Raw genomic sequence first — 15,045 nt, 5'->3', positions numbered from 1 at the left:
TTTTTACATTGCCGGGTCTGAAACGAGATGGGACCCTAGCAATCGTAACATAATTTAATTATGTTTAGTTTAATTTTAGATATTTAACATTAAGAAAGATTTTATTTGGAAAACCGTATGTAATTTTATATATTTTATAAACTCAAGACTGGGAGAAGGCGGATGCTACCGAAATCGATCCAAGTTAGACAAGCAGACGGTCTTTTAGTTTCACACATCCGTACTTATATTAAACTAAATACCAGGCCAAAAAATAAATATTTAATTATAAGGATTTTCGAAATTATTGTTATATCAATTATTACGATAATATAGAGGAAAAAATATAATTTTCCAGTTAACTTGATTTATTTTTTAAATTATGTACAAATTAATGAAAAAAGTGATTTTTGAAAAATAAACAGGCATTTAAGTTTTAGTGAACCGAGTTGAAAATGTTAAATAAAAAATTACATTGAGCTTTTAGTTGTTTCAAGAAAAGGAAGAAGAAAAATAGGTTTTTAAAACAATTAAACAGTAAGTTCATCGTACAAATTTTTGCATGTTACAAGTCTAGCTGTAATAGCAACCTTGTCGGTTAGAAATATACTCGTTAAACTCGTGCTAATAGTTGGGAAGCTATAATGAAATTGTATCATTTCATTGTTACAGCTGAGTTGCTATATAGTTCCCAGTTTTGGGGAGTTAGCTATTCAGGAAGGGTGAATGCTGCACAAATTTTTGAAATGCCTCTTACCATTGCTTAAAAATACACCTTATTATTGAGTGTTGGAACACCTCCACTGGTTGAAAACTAGTTGTAGTAATTTGATGACGTGTATTTCAAAAAACTCAAATGGTGACAAACTGTGTGAAATGAATGAAGCAGATTCCCAAGATTTGTTTTAGGACTGTGTGTTGATATCCCCACCGAGGTAAATTTGGCTGCACAGTTAAATGCTAACATTGATTGAGTCAGAGCATCTTTGGATTCAAGTGAATTCAAGTTTGGCCTGCTCTGTGTTGAAAGATTTAGTATTCAACCTTGAAGATTACTAGGTTTCGCTGGATATAAATACACCACTATACTGAAAGTACCGAAACAGTGTATCGGTCACTTTCCTACTTTGGTGAAATTGAAGATTTATTTATTAATTTTACAACTGCAAAAGGCAACAAGCAAAAATTATGTTATTTGTAATGATATGCACATACAAATATACATACAAAATATTTTATGCATATTTATATGCCCTTCGTGATTGATTTGAACGGCCATTATCCAATGAATGTGGTCGTAATTAACCATTGTAGAGTAAAGTCAACAGCAGTCCTAGGAGTTGCCGAAATTACAAAATCAGATGGTCCCGAGGCAAACGCGTTTCAATCTGCTTTGAGAGTTAGAAGGAAGGGTTGAGCCGGACAGGTTGCGAATTTACGGGTTATAGTAGCGGGACTGGGCCAGGGTTCGGACGTAGGGTATGTTGAGATCGGAGTGGAGCACGTAGAATGGTGCATCAATTAAAGGATTTTGTCTAAACCTATATTTTGAATATATATACGGACAGGGGAGGGTGCATAACCATCTGTACTGCGGGGCAGCGTATTTTCATTCCAAGTTCAAGCCCAGCTGCTTGGGAAAGGACTCGCAGGGGCTTAGTGGTGAGACTCCTGGCGGGTACCTAGAGAAGAGGCTGTGTTTCATTCGTGGCCATGGACCGTAGTACTTGCGCATGACCTCAGGATTACCTCCGGATTGCAGAGAACGTATGCCAGCGAGGAGCTATGACTACGCTGCCGGCGTCCGTCGAATGCGTGAGGAACGGTGGACGGGGGCAGGTGTTTGTCGGTGACACCCGTCAGAGCTGCCTTTACCGTAGGCATGGTCTTCTTTAGGGGGTGGTTAGAGATTCCACTTAAATCGAAGCCGCGGCCGTAGAGTATCCGAAGGTTAGCGGAGCCCCTACACCCAAGGAGATAGAGTTGTCTTCTCTATCTAGGGAGTGCTTGGGAGAGTAAGATGATGCATTTCGACCACCTTTTGGGTGACATTTTACGCGCGAGACTGGCAGTAGAAGTCAGCATGTCTGTAGATTTGTGGGCTTCTACACCGAACCCCATGGAAACAGAAGATTTTCCGTTCGCGGAGATTAGTCGCTCCTAACTTGAGAATCTAAAACGTGTGGTAAGGCCTCATAGGCCAAGTGCGCACGCTAAAGAACCTCAATGTTAAATGTCATTGCGACCCCAGAGGGAAATAAATATGCGAAAGATTTTGTATTGTAGGGACTGAATTTGTCAAGATTGGGACGCTTGACTGTCCCGTATAATTCAAGTCCATCGGTCCAAATTGGGATGTATAATCTTATTTTGTTGTCATGTCCGTTTGGATCTATTGTCAAACAGTCTCTTCAGCATTTTATATCTAATTACAGTCGCTTCATTGTGTGTATGTGAATTCCACGTAAGTTTTAATTAAGATTAATCGATTATATGATTTTTGAACATATTTTAAATATAAAACGAATTCAAGTTGAGGCTGTTTGTCAGCTAAGGTTAGGCTCGCATAATATAATTACGTTTAAATTGTGTAAAATTATTTCTAATAAACTGGATTGTCGAATTATTGATAGTACTGCATTATTATTATTTTTATTTGCTAAGGAAATCTACTGTAAATATTAAAATAACGTAAACAGTGTTTATTTTGAAACCTTGACGCATACGTAAAATCACAAATACTATTTTAATTTAAAACGGACTTTATTTTACTTATTATTTAGATAAAGTACGTAATAAATTGTTTTTAATTTATTATGCCGTTTAAATGAGAACAATAATAAATAATTACTACCAAAGTAACCGAAATGTTTCCTGTCCATCAACCTGAAATACACCGTTCCACAAGATTTGGTAAGAATCAAAAACTGGAGTCAAGCCAATTTCTTCGAAATGGTGATTGCTATCCTCCCGTAACCAATCGAAAGATTTCATAGGAACAATCAAACATGAAAAATCGCTTCGGTTATGCTACCATTTGTTTTACAAGAAATCACCCTCTCTCTTAAGACCGAAGAAACATAAAACAATACGTCTTGAATTTGTCTTCTAGACTAAGGTTCGCAATATACTTTTTAACATATTCTCGAAACAATTATGGTGAACGCGTTGAGTTGGTGTCCTGGATTGGATCATTAACAGGGGGAGACGTTAAAAAAACACGTGATTGCAATAATACAATATACAGGGTGTCCTTTTTAGCTGGCCCGGCTGAATTTCTCTTGAACCACAAAATGGTTTTCAGTCCATCTCTTCTGACTTTATCGCTCTGAGTGCCCGTGAAGAGTGATTAAAACGAGCAAATCTTTGCATCTTTGCGCAAGGCAGGCAATTCAAGGATGAAATGTAACCAACTTATTGTCAAAACTTTGTCTTTGTTTCATCAATTTAAAATCCAATTGCACCATTGTTGTCAGAGTAAAACATCCATTCATATGATTATTTGGTGATCGGAGATGCGGTCTGGTGTGACGTAGGTTTTAGAAAAACTTTTTTTTTTATCGTGCCAACGTTTCGATCTTTATTGAGATCATCTTCAGGGCCTGGAATTTTTAAACTTTGTTTAAATTTTACAAATACATGTATGATGTGGAAAAAATGAATTTATACAATGCTAGAAATTTTAAATTTGTACTCGCCCAAAGTGTTTGTTTTCTGTGTAGATGAGTCATTACTGTGTGTTGTGTTGTGAGTGCCAGTGAGATATTACTGTTTTGTGTCTATATACGTTGGGTGGGGACGGAAGTCGGGATAGAAAGAAATTTTTATATGAGGAGTTCCATTGAGGTGAAAGGAGCCGACAATGGGAAAAAATGGGTAATGGTTCGGCCTGATTATCCTTTCAGGATTATATAGACGGGGATAATTAGAGAAAGGAGGGGGCGTCGGTGGCCGCAACGGTTTAGGCGATGACACAGCGTTCATCACTGTAAGGTAAAGGTCCCGGTTCGAATCCAGAAGCCCTAAAAATCGAACCCGGCATTCTTACAAATGGGCTGTTTTTCAAAAACCCGTAGTTGAAATGCCCTCGTAAAAAGCAAATAATAATTACAATTAATTAAGGTTTTTGGTAGAGATAAAAAAGTCGATGGCACGAGCGGGATTCGAACCCACGATCTTCGGCTTGATACGCCACTGCTCACCACTAGAGCTATCGTGACCTCTGTGCAAAACACATCTGTGCACCTTTATCTCTTTAGTCTTGTTCTGTTTGGCGGTGGTGGAAAATAAATAATTTCTAGAGAGGAAAATTGTGAGACTAGAAGCTGAATGTATCTGCTGTTAAACCTGAATAGACGTCGGGTAAATTAAAGTAGAATTTGTTCCAACATAATTCATAGACGTTTCCTACCCTTTTGCAGCACCCAAATTGCGCATCCATACTGCCATAATTGTCAAATTAATATTAGATAAGCGGCTAAATAAGGTGCTTCAGTATTAGGGATTATTTAGCTTTTGCGATAAACAGAATGGGGTGGTATTTTTCCTGTTATCTCCCCATTTAAATTTTAGCCCCGTTGGAGGTTTCCATTTAATAGTTTTAATAATGGTTTTCTGTATTCCTCATTTTCATATGGTGGAATAGGATTAATCTCAATATCTTAGTTTTGGTGACAGAAATCTAAATTGAATGATGATTGCTATGTTCTAAATAATCAGCCACTTTCTAACTGGTGATAGGTTATGAAACTGAATGGCGATCACTTTGATCTCAACCATAGACCTTATAAAGAGATCTGAACTGTTCAATCTGCAATGAAAACGAAAATGAACTCCTTTTGCCACAATTTATGTGAAAATGGTTTAGCTGTGAAAATTGATTCTATTGTGTCCGTTCTGTAATTGATGCTGTGTTTATCCCAGTTGATGTAAACCATTTCTAAAAAGTTACGTTTATGTTTGTTTTGTTCTGTGTGTAATATTACACATAATTATTCGGAAATCGTGAGATGCGGTCTGGTGTGATGTAGTTTTCAGAAAAATATTTTCTTTATCGTGCCAACGTTTCGATCTTTATTGAGATCATCTTCAGGGTTCAAAGTGTTTGCTTTCTGCGTAATTGTGCCATTCTTGCGTGTCGTGTTGAGAGTGCCTATTGGGAACATAATTACATAATCATTAACTAACGGTCACTAAACACCACACATTCATTAAAATTATGTTTTACGATGTATAGGTTCGTATTTAAAATTTTCAACTGAATTGGACCTGAGGTACCCTGTATAATTTTTCTACAAAAAAATGTAAACATTTGAAACTATACTGAAAAATATGAAATATTGTTTTCGTTTCATTTTTCACCCTGTATACATAAAGCTAAGAAGGATTTTTTTTTTAAATGGCTACAGCGATTTAAATTAAAGAGATGACCGAAACCTCTTTATGAGCCGATATAGCATAACGGACTGAGTAAAAGTGTTCTTCGCCTTGGCTAAGGCCAACCATAAAAAGGCGCCTCTTTCCCCCATCTCTGCATAAATCCTCGGCTCTCGCCGTGTGCATTAAGGAGGCATTAATCCACATTAGTTCGTCATGTTGGGATACTTCACGCCCCATCCACGCCCCGCGTTACTTGTAACTCACTTAACTTCCGCACCGTCTGTTTATGTGAACATATAATTTCACTCCGTGTCTTATGTCTAATATATTTGCTGTTCAAAATTAGCCCGTGTTTGAAGCAAAAATCTAGTAAATGTTTAAGGACGTTCCTGGCGGGAAAGATGAAATGAAAATTAAACGGTTAGACAATTGTATTTTAAAATTATTTTGAATTTTTGTTTGATACATTATCTATAACTCCATTATATTTCGTGGTCCGATTTACCAAATACTTCTTTCAATTAATTAATCTTTACCTAAGGTATATAAAAGGAGGGAAAATTCGGAAGGTAGGTTGAGATGGGAAGTTGGTGTCCGAGTGGATCGAAGTCACGATAGCTCATGTGGTTAGAGCAGCGGCTAATTGAGCCGAAGGTCGTGGGTTCGAATCCCCAAGCTTTTTTATTTACTCAACCAAACCTTACATCATCAATATAATTAATTGTATTTACATTATAATTTAGAGACAATTATATACATATAACGCTTCATATTTATATATATATATATATATATATAAGTTAAAATGAAGCATATCCTCAATAAAGCCCTCCGTGGCCATTTCATTTGTCGTCGAGAATCAAATAGATTCCACGACATTTGAAAAATGGCAAAAAGAAGAGAAAATTCAAAAAGGTGGGGTTGAGATGGGAAGTTAGTGTCCGAGTGGATCGAAGTCACGATAGCTCAAGTGGTAGAGTAGCGGCGTATCTAGCCGAAGGTCGTGGGTTCGAATCCCGCTCGTGACACTGACTTTTTTATCTCAAGTTAAACCTTAATTAATTGAAAGATATTGTTCAATGTTTTTTCCACATTTTAATATCAAATAGGAAGAAAATACAAAATATGTGTATTCATTTGTTTACTTGTCACATGTGAAATGCGTCTAAGAAGTGTTTTGTTACCGGAAGCATCTGCAATGCTCACACTAGTGAAATTGTTCTTTTTATTTTTCTTTCTAACATCGGGGCCATCTTTGTAACGTGGGATGTGCTTGGAAGAGTCGGAACGATCTGACGTCGAGTTGGAGTCGTGCGTTTGATCTCCAGGAGTGAGTGAATCTTCATTGCAATACGGCGACGTTGTAGCTGAATACTTCGGCACGTCTGCGGCCGAGTAGCTTCTTTCATTATTTAAAAAACGATCACCTTCCCAATCGCCTTCATCTTCGCTGGAAAACTCTTTTGGTTCGCCGTATACGTCTTTTGGATAAGATCTGCGTTTATAGTCCCTCACACTGGCCGAACCTTTCACAATACGGAGATCACCCTCCGTATTAGACCGACTGTAATCTGGATGGATACCTAAAATCATAATTACACGTTAAATTCATCAAGTCAGAAAAAAAACGGAAATTACTAAACGAACTAAGAAAGAAATTTTGTTGACGCATAATTAATTATACATTGTTATAAATTTATAAGATTTTTCTTTTTACGCTATTTCAGAAGTATGTAAGAGGATCGTCCTGCATACATAACACTAATTACAATAATTTAATAATTATATTAGCCAACCTAAGACGAGAAGTATTCTTCCATACAATTCCATTTTTCCAGTTAATCATTTTTCCGTACAACCAAAACTTAATATTTACCTCTTCTTTTCCTTCTTCGAAATATCTGTCTATCGCCTCTTGTCTGCTTGTCGGGCTTCGGTATTTTCATCTTGTATATGTAGTGGTTGTGGACGACATACTCGAAGTAGCTTCCGACGTCCGATTCCTGGTCGGATGCTTTTACGCAGCAAGGGAAACACGCCGATGCCACCTTGCGCATGCTGACAACTGGGCCTGATTGAAAAGTCTAAAGACACTTAGAAATGTTCAGGTAAAGACATGTTTTAGGTTTAGTGTGTTTTTTGTTTTAAAGTAAAATGTCGAATTGTATTATCGGTTATCAGCTGAATCTTATTTTGTCAATGCATACTGAATTTTTATTTCCTGATTTTAACACTGTTAATTTTTAGTGTATAAAGTGTATCTGTTTGTGTTTATCAAAAAATGAATTCAATCGCTAATTACACACATATTGCACTCCCATTTCCATCCATTACTATTATCCATCAATCCATTACTACACTGCCCCCCCCTTAAGACTGCAATAAAGACATGAAATAAATGAAATAAAGACTGCCACCGAAAAATTTACATTATTAGTAATTATTCTTTTTATGTAAGGTCTTGGTTGAGATGAAAAAGTTAGTGTCACGAGCGGGATTCGAACCCACGACCTTAAAGTGAAGTCACGATGGCTCAAGAGTTTGGAGCAGCGGCATATTGAGCCGAAGGTCGTGGGTTCGAATCCCACTCGTGACATTAACTTTTTCATTTCAACCAATACCTTACATAAAGAATAATTAATTATTTATAAAGGTAATAATAAATACAAAATATGTAAAATACATTTTCTCATTCAAAAGAAAGAATAAAATATTTCATAATGACAAGACATAGTGGGAGTCAACCTGCTATTATTATTTTATGTACAGAAAAAATTAAACATATTAATTATAACTTTATATATGTATTCTGTAACTATTTTATCTATTTTACTCTGCATACATTAAATCTCAAATTCATCTATTTTTCTATTAAAATTTATTCATATTTATTTATATATTTTATTTAGTCATATATACAGCAAACAATAGAATCAATTTTCAGAGCTTAACCATTTTCACATAAATTGTGGCAAAAGGAGTTTTCGTTTTCCTTGCAGATTGAACAGTTCAGATCTCTTTATAAGGTCTACGGTTAAGATCAAAGCGATCGTCATTCAGTTTCATAAGCGATCAACAGTTAGAAAGTGACTGATTATTTTGAACATAGCAATCATCATTCAATTTAGATTCCTGTCACCAAAACTAAGATATTGAGATTAATCCTATTCCACCATATGAAAATGAGGAGTACAGAAAACCATTATTAACACTATTAAAGAGATACCTCCAACCGGGCTGAAAGTTAAATGGGGAGATAACAGGAAAAAATACCACCCCATTCTGTTTATCGCAAAAGCTAAATAATCCCTAATACTGAAGCACCTTATTTAGCCGCTTATCTAATATTAATTTGACAATTATGGCAGTATGGATGCGCAATTTGGGTGCCGCAAAAGCGTACAAATGTCTATGAATTATGTTGGAAGAAATTCTACTTTAATTTACCCGACGTCTGTTCAGTCTTTAACAGCAGATACATTCAGCTTCTAGTTTCACATCTCAAGAAATAATTTTCCACCACCGCCAAACAGAACAAGACTAAAGAGATAAAGGTGCACAGATCTGTGTTTTTGTAAAAATTTGAGTCGGTGGCATCGGTGGGCACAACGGTTTTGACACGGCGTTCATCAATGTAATGTAAAGGTCCCGGGTTCGAATCCAGCGGCCCTAAAATCGAAGACGGCACACTTAAAAATAGTCTTTTTTTCAAAAACCTCGAAGTTGAAATGCCCTCGTAAAAAACAAATAATAATAATATTAGGTTTTATTATTTATTTTATTTATCTCCTTTGCAATATAAGTTTCAATATCAATTAATTAAGGTTTTTAGTTGAGATAAAAAAGTCAGTGTCACGAGCTGGATTCGAACCCACGATCTTCGGCTAAATACGCCACTGCTCTACCACTTGAGCTATCGTGACCTCTATCCACTCGGACACTAACTTCCCACCTCAACCCCGCCTTTTGAATTTTCCCTCCTTTTTGCTATTTTTCGAATGTCGTGTAATCTATTTGATTCTCGGCGACAAATGAAATGGCCACGGAGAGCTTTTGTGAAGATATACGTCATTTTAACTTATTAAATTCACTAGTTTTCGTTTTCCGCTTGACCAATTAATATCTTTCAATTAATTAAGGTTTTTAGTTGAGATAAATCCCGCTTGTGACACTGACTTTTTTATCTCAACTAAAAACTTTAATTAATTGAAATATATTAATTGGTCAAGCGGGCCACAAAAACTAGTGAATTTAATAAGTTTCAATAATAATTTTTATTTTTTATTTTTGTGAGATGCACTATTGTATTTATTACCTTACCACAAGTTTAAAATCAAGTACATTTTAAATTTAACACAAAAATAAGTGTTAATTTTGTACAAAAGTTACAAATCATAAAATAAACACCTTAATTAAAAACAGATTCAAATAAAAACATTTTATGTAATTGGTAATTGGCTATCGTAGTAGAAAGCACTTCCTTTTTGCATTAATTGATGAAAGGATGAAATGTTTTCTTGCCTTCTGGTACGGCAGAATCAGACTAATCATACAGATGGCAGTGGAGAAGATCTCAAAGAATAAGAGGCCATAAGTCTGAACAAAGGTGCTTATTTTTGTTCAGAGGATGATCTCTAGGAATCATGAATGTCGGTAAGTGGTATATCAAAGGGTTCCGCGAATGTAGAGGCGGCTGCATACAACCCCGCCCCCGGGTGAGCCCCATGTTCGTAATTACCTGAGGGTGGTGGCTAAAACAATGGACTGCCATGAGAGTTCGTAGCTAGGGCGTGGTCGGATACTTGACACCAAAAGGGGAGACTCCATGTCGGCCGCGGAAAAATCCTCCATGCCATTATTCAAACAGCACATGACATTTTCTATAACAATAAGGCTATTCACGTAGGTACACGGCTGAAACAAGTGTGTTTGATGCTGGGTGATGTGAGGCGGCCGATAAAGTGAAATAGGTGTGCTTAGGACGTTAAGTAAATATGAAGAACCGTTCTCATTAACGCAGACTCCAATATAAGGTAGACGGGTCAAGGAACTCAATTAAGCCCCTTTTGCGTTTGTACTACTTTATTTCGTCTACACGAACCAATCGGTGAATTGTGTAAAACACCGTTTTCACAAAGTTCGTTTTCAGGGTCAGCCCGTCGGTTTTTTTCAGAAAGCCGCCCGTGTCAAATAGAAAAGACAATTAAAGGAGTCTATTATAAATGTTCTATGATGGAATTTAATCAAATACGGATTAAAATTAGAGGCCGTTTTCTCCTCGTCATACAGGCGATGCCAGTCATTAAAGCACGTACGGTTAGTCGTCAGACTCGACTTTCTACCAGCATAAAAACATAATGAGAGTGCGGCATAAAGGTATTAAACTAATGGCTCTTAGTATTAAAAACTAATCAACAAATTTTTCAAATAGTAGAGGAAAGGGGTTTTTATGGAGAATCCATTCAGAAATTTAAAAAACAACCGTTCCAACCAGTTAAAATTTAGATTATTATAAATGAAAAGCTCTTACATATTAAGCTTTAAAAAAATTAATTTTTTTTTGTCTGTGAAAAACTAATGAAATAAAAATGAAGAATATAGAAATTAAATTAAAAAATGCAGTAAAGGTTGCAATTTCACAATTTAATTGTACACAAACAAGAAAATTTACTAACATAAATACTAGCTTATTTGGAGGTCGTTAGATGCGGTCTGATGTGACGTAGTTTGTAGAAAAACTTTTTCTTTATGGAGCCAACGTTTCGATCTTTATTGAGATCTTCTTCAGGACGTGGGATTTATAAACATTGTTTAAATTTTACAATTAAACGTAGGATGTGAAAAAAATGAATTTATACAATACAAGAAAATTTTAGATTAAAAAAATGCTTGACAATTAGATAGATTAGATTCGATCAAAGTATTTGTACTCACTGAAAGTGCTTGTTTTCCGTGTAGATGTGTCATTTTTGTCTGTCGTGTTGAGAGTGTCAGTGAGATAATGATGTTTTCTGTTTAAAAATATATAGAGTGAAACATCCAAAATACATGAGTTATATACAAAAAACAAAGAGTAATTTCACCTCTGGGCGGGGGTAATTTTTTAATTTAACAATTTTTTCGAAATGAAAAATGTGTGTCACAGGCGGGATTCGAACCCACGACTTTCTGCTCAATACGCCGTTACTCGACCATTTGAGCTACCGTGACATTCATCGCCCATGCCACTAACTTCTCATTTCGACTCCCCGATTTATTTCAATCGCAACTCGCGGCTTCATATAGAAACACTTTTTATTAACAATTGTACTAGATTAGCGCGTCTGTGTACGATTCACAGGTGCGATTGTAGATTAATACTAACTCTTTAATTGTTTTAACAGCTTATGCTTAATTATACATCAATTAATTAAGGTTTTTAGTTGAGATAAAAAAGTCAGTGTCACGAGCTGGATTCAAACCCGCGACCTCCTGGTAGATACGTCGCTAGTCTGCCAGAGGTGGGAAGTTGGTGTCCGAGTGGATCGAAGTCACGATAGCTCAAGTGATATCAAATAGATTACATGACATTTGAAAAATGGCAAAAAGGAGGGAAAATTTAAAAAGGTGGGGTTGATATGGGAAGTTAGTGTCCGAGTGGATCGAAGTCACGAAAGCTCAAGTGGTAGAGCAGCGGCGTATCTAGCCGAAGATCGTGGGTTCGAATCCCGCTAGTGACACTGACTTTTTTTATCTCATCCAAAAACCTTACATGAAAAGAATAATTAATTACACAAAACCTTGAGTATCTTCAATTATAATATCTTATAATAAATTATTTTTGGTCAAAACATTGTACATATGTAGCTGCTGCTTGTCTTCAAAAAAATAATTTTTAGTCAAATACGATACATCCAATCACTAACACATTCACCATGCCCACTCAACTTCGTCTTCTTTTTTAGATACCATTTTGACGTTTCAAAAACTAAAGCAGCTTTACATATTGTAACTATATATCTTTCCAACAATAGCAACGGATTGTAACCGAATAATCTCGAAAATAGCCGGCGTATCTAGCCGAAGATCGTGGGTTCAAATCCCGCTCGTGACACTGACTTTTTTATCTCAACTAAAAATCTTAATTAATCGAAAGATGTTAATTGGTCAAGAGGACCAGGAATACTAGTGAACTTAATTGTACAAATAATTAATTATACACAATTTTTTCGAAATGAAAAATCTGTATCATCGAAATGATAAGTTTGTGGCGTGGTCGATCGAAATCACGGTAGCTCAAGCGGCCGAGCAGCGGCGTATGTAGCCGAAACTCGTGGGTTCGAATCCCGCCTGTGACACAGATTTTTCATTTCGTAAAAATTGTGTATAATTGAAAATTGTGTATATTTAATTGGCCAATTCTTGGTAATTAAGGTTCGATGATGTTTGAAGCAGGGCCATGTCTTCGATTTTTGCATTCATTACGTTTGTAAGTTTTAATATTATATGTAGTTATTCATATTTGTTAAAGTTGTAAATTGTTAATAATAGTTTTCATGACCTGATGAAGAGTATACTTTCCTCGAAAGCGTCACATGAGAGTGTGTGTTGTAAACACAAAATTTTAATATTAAAAGCTCAATTATATCGGGATAATTCCATTTCGAACAGAACGTTATTTAAATAACAATTTCGTTTAAAATTCAACTTTGGTGGATAAACGCCGCTCTTGCAAATGCCATTTGTCTGGATTTCCAGGGGATAAAATAACAAAAACCATTTGCCGTGTCTGAGGCTGGCCATAGAGTGCAGGTTGGACCGCTATCTCGTTCATCTCTAATTTCACGGGCCAACAGTCCTCTCTCCGCCAGGCTATCAAAAAATGCATTCTGCACTAAACCCATTCACTCTAAGCCCATAATGCTATTTTCCCAGTAAGCCACTTTGACCCGGGCCGAAAGATATTTTAGATATTCCGCCTTCTCTCTGTATTAAGCCTGTAATTTAATAACGGGGCGAATATTCATTAAAAAAAGTTTCGGGCCCGAATCAACACAAGTTCTCGCCGCCCAAAACAACCCTTCTTGGAGGAGGACAAGAAGAGAAAAATTAAATAAAACTGCCTAATATTAAAGTAACTCATCTCTCATCCGACGTGATAATAAGAGGCCCCCGTTTTTTTGAAATTGTAGGGACGAGCAGATGGTATTATGTCATTATGAGCGAGAAGCAAGTGTAACATATTCACATTAGAATTCTCTCCTAATCACCTAGACGCTCCTAATGTCTTTTGAGAAAAACTCAGGATAATTAAGAGAGAGAGAACGTTTTTCGTCCATTCCACGCTCTTTGTAACAACTCGTAAACAAGGATAGAACATTTTTTACCTTTCCTCTTAATCCATCATTTAGAAACTCAAAAAATGGTAGGTCGTACTATTTAGCCAATGTTACCGTTTTCTTATCAATAATTTTATTGTAAAAATTTTCCTTGCAATTTGAGATTTCAGTTAAATTATATGTTATAATTACAATATTACTCTAACATAATAATTGAACTATTTTATTGTTTACGAATTAAAAGTCATAAAAAATGAGTTGAACCTCGATACTGGAGAATCAAATTGTATTGCACTTTATATTACAAAATAATTTTAAAAAAATAGAAAGATAAAAATTTAATTAAAAAAAAATATTAAAAAATGACTAATTTGGCTATAATTTTTATAATTTTTATTAATTGATCACAACTTCTCAAGTATCGAAAATTAATGAAAAAATATATCTGCTAATCGAAATCCAAAATCCAAATAGCAATACTTTATCATAATCCATTATATTTAGTGGTCTGATTGAACAAATGACTTCTTTCAATTAAGTAATCTTTTTTTGTAAGGTCTTGGTTGAAATGAAAAAGCTGGTGTCACAAGCGGGATTCGAACCCAAGACCTTCGACTAAATACGCCGCCGCTCTAACCACTTGATCTATCGTGACTTCGATCCACTCGGACACCAACTTCCCACCTCAACCTACCTTTCGAATTTTCCCTCCTTGTAGCCATTTTTCAAATTTCATGTAATCAGCATTCGATTCTAGGCAACTTCCGAAATTGAAACGGGGAGCTGTTCGTGAAGTTATACTTCGTTTTACTTATTAAATCCATTATATTTAGTGGTCCGATTTACCAAATTATTTCCTTCAATTAATTTATTTTTTCATGGAAGGTCTTGGTTGAAATGAAAAAGCTAGTGTCACGAGCGGGATTCGAACCCATGAACTTCGGTTCAATACGCCGCTGATCTAACCACTTGAGCTATCGTGACTTCGATCCACTCGAACACCAACTCCCCATCTCAACCTTCCTTTCGAATTTTCCCTCCTTGTAGCCATTTTTCAAATTTCTTGTAATTAGCATTCGATTCTCGGCAACTTCCGAAGTTGAGACGGGGAGCTGTTAGTGAAGCTATACTTCGTTTTACTTATTAAATCCATTATATTTAGTGGTCCGATTTACCAAATTATTTCCTTCAATTAATTTATCTTTTCATGGAAGGTCTTAGTTGAAATGAAAAAGCTAGTGTCACGAGCGGGATTCGAACCCACGAACTTCGGTTCAATACGCCGTTGCTCTAACCACCTGAGATATCGTGACTTCGATCCACTCGGACACCAACTTCCCACCTCAACCTACCTTTCGAATTTTCCCTC

General features: G+C 36.0%; 1 protein-coding gene across 1 annotated transcript; it reads right to left on the bottom strand.

Moving 5' to 3' along the window:
* Positions 1-6,451: 6,451 nt before the first annotated feature.
* On the bottom strand, positions 6,452-7,605 carry LOC106662088. The gene is made up of 2 exons (XM_014385898.2): positions 7,235-7,605; positions 6,452-6,941 (listed from the first exon to the last, which is right to left on the bottom strand). The coding sequence occupies exons 1-2, from the start codon at positions 7,413-7,415 to the stop codon at positions 6,460-6,462; spliced, it is 663 nt and encodes a 220-aa protein (XP_014241384.1). The 5' UTR covers positions 7,416-7,605; the 3' UTR covers positions 6,452-6,459.
* Between the last annotated feature and the right edge of the window lie 7,440 nt (positions 7,606-15,045).

The sequence above is a fragment of the Cimex lectularius genome, unplaced genomic scaffold (genome assembly GCF_000648675.2).
Source record: "Cimex lectularius strain Harlan isolate CLEC.00 unplaced genomic scaffold, Clec_2.1 scaffold19, whole genome shotgun sequence".
Lineage (NCBI taxonomy): Eukaryota > Metazoa > Arthropoda > Insecta > Hemiptera > Cimicidae > Cimex > Cimex lectularius.
The sequence above is the reverse complement of the archived record's forward strand: the minus strand, read 5'-3'. Positions and strand labels throughout refer to the sequence as shown.

Coding starts and splice junctions, on each gene's coding strand:
- LOC106662088 (XM_014385898.2), bottom strand. CDS start 7,415: ATGCGCAAGGTGGCATCGGCGTGTTTCCCTTGCTGCGTAAAAGCATCC. Junction 6,942..7,234: donor TCGAAGAAGGAAAAGAAGAG/GTAAATATTAAG, acceptor TTATGATTTTAG/GTATCCATCCAGATTACAGT.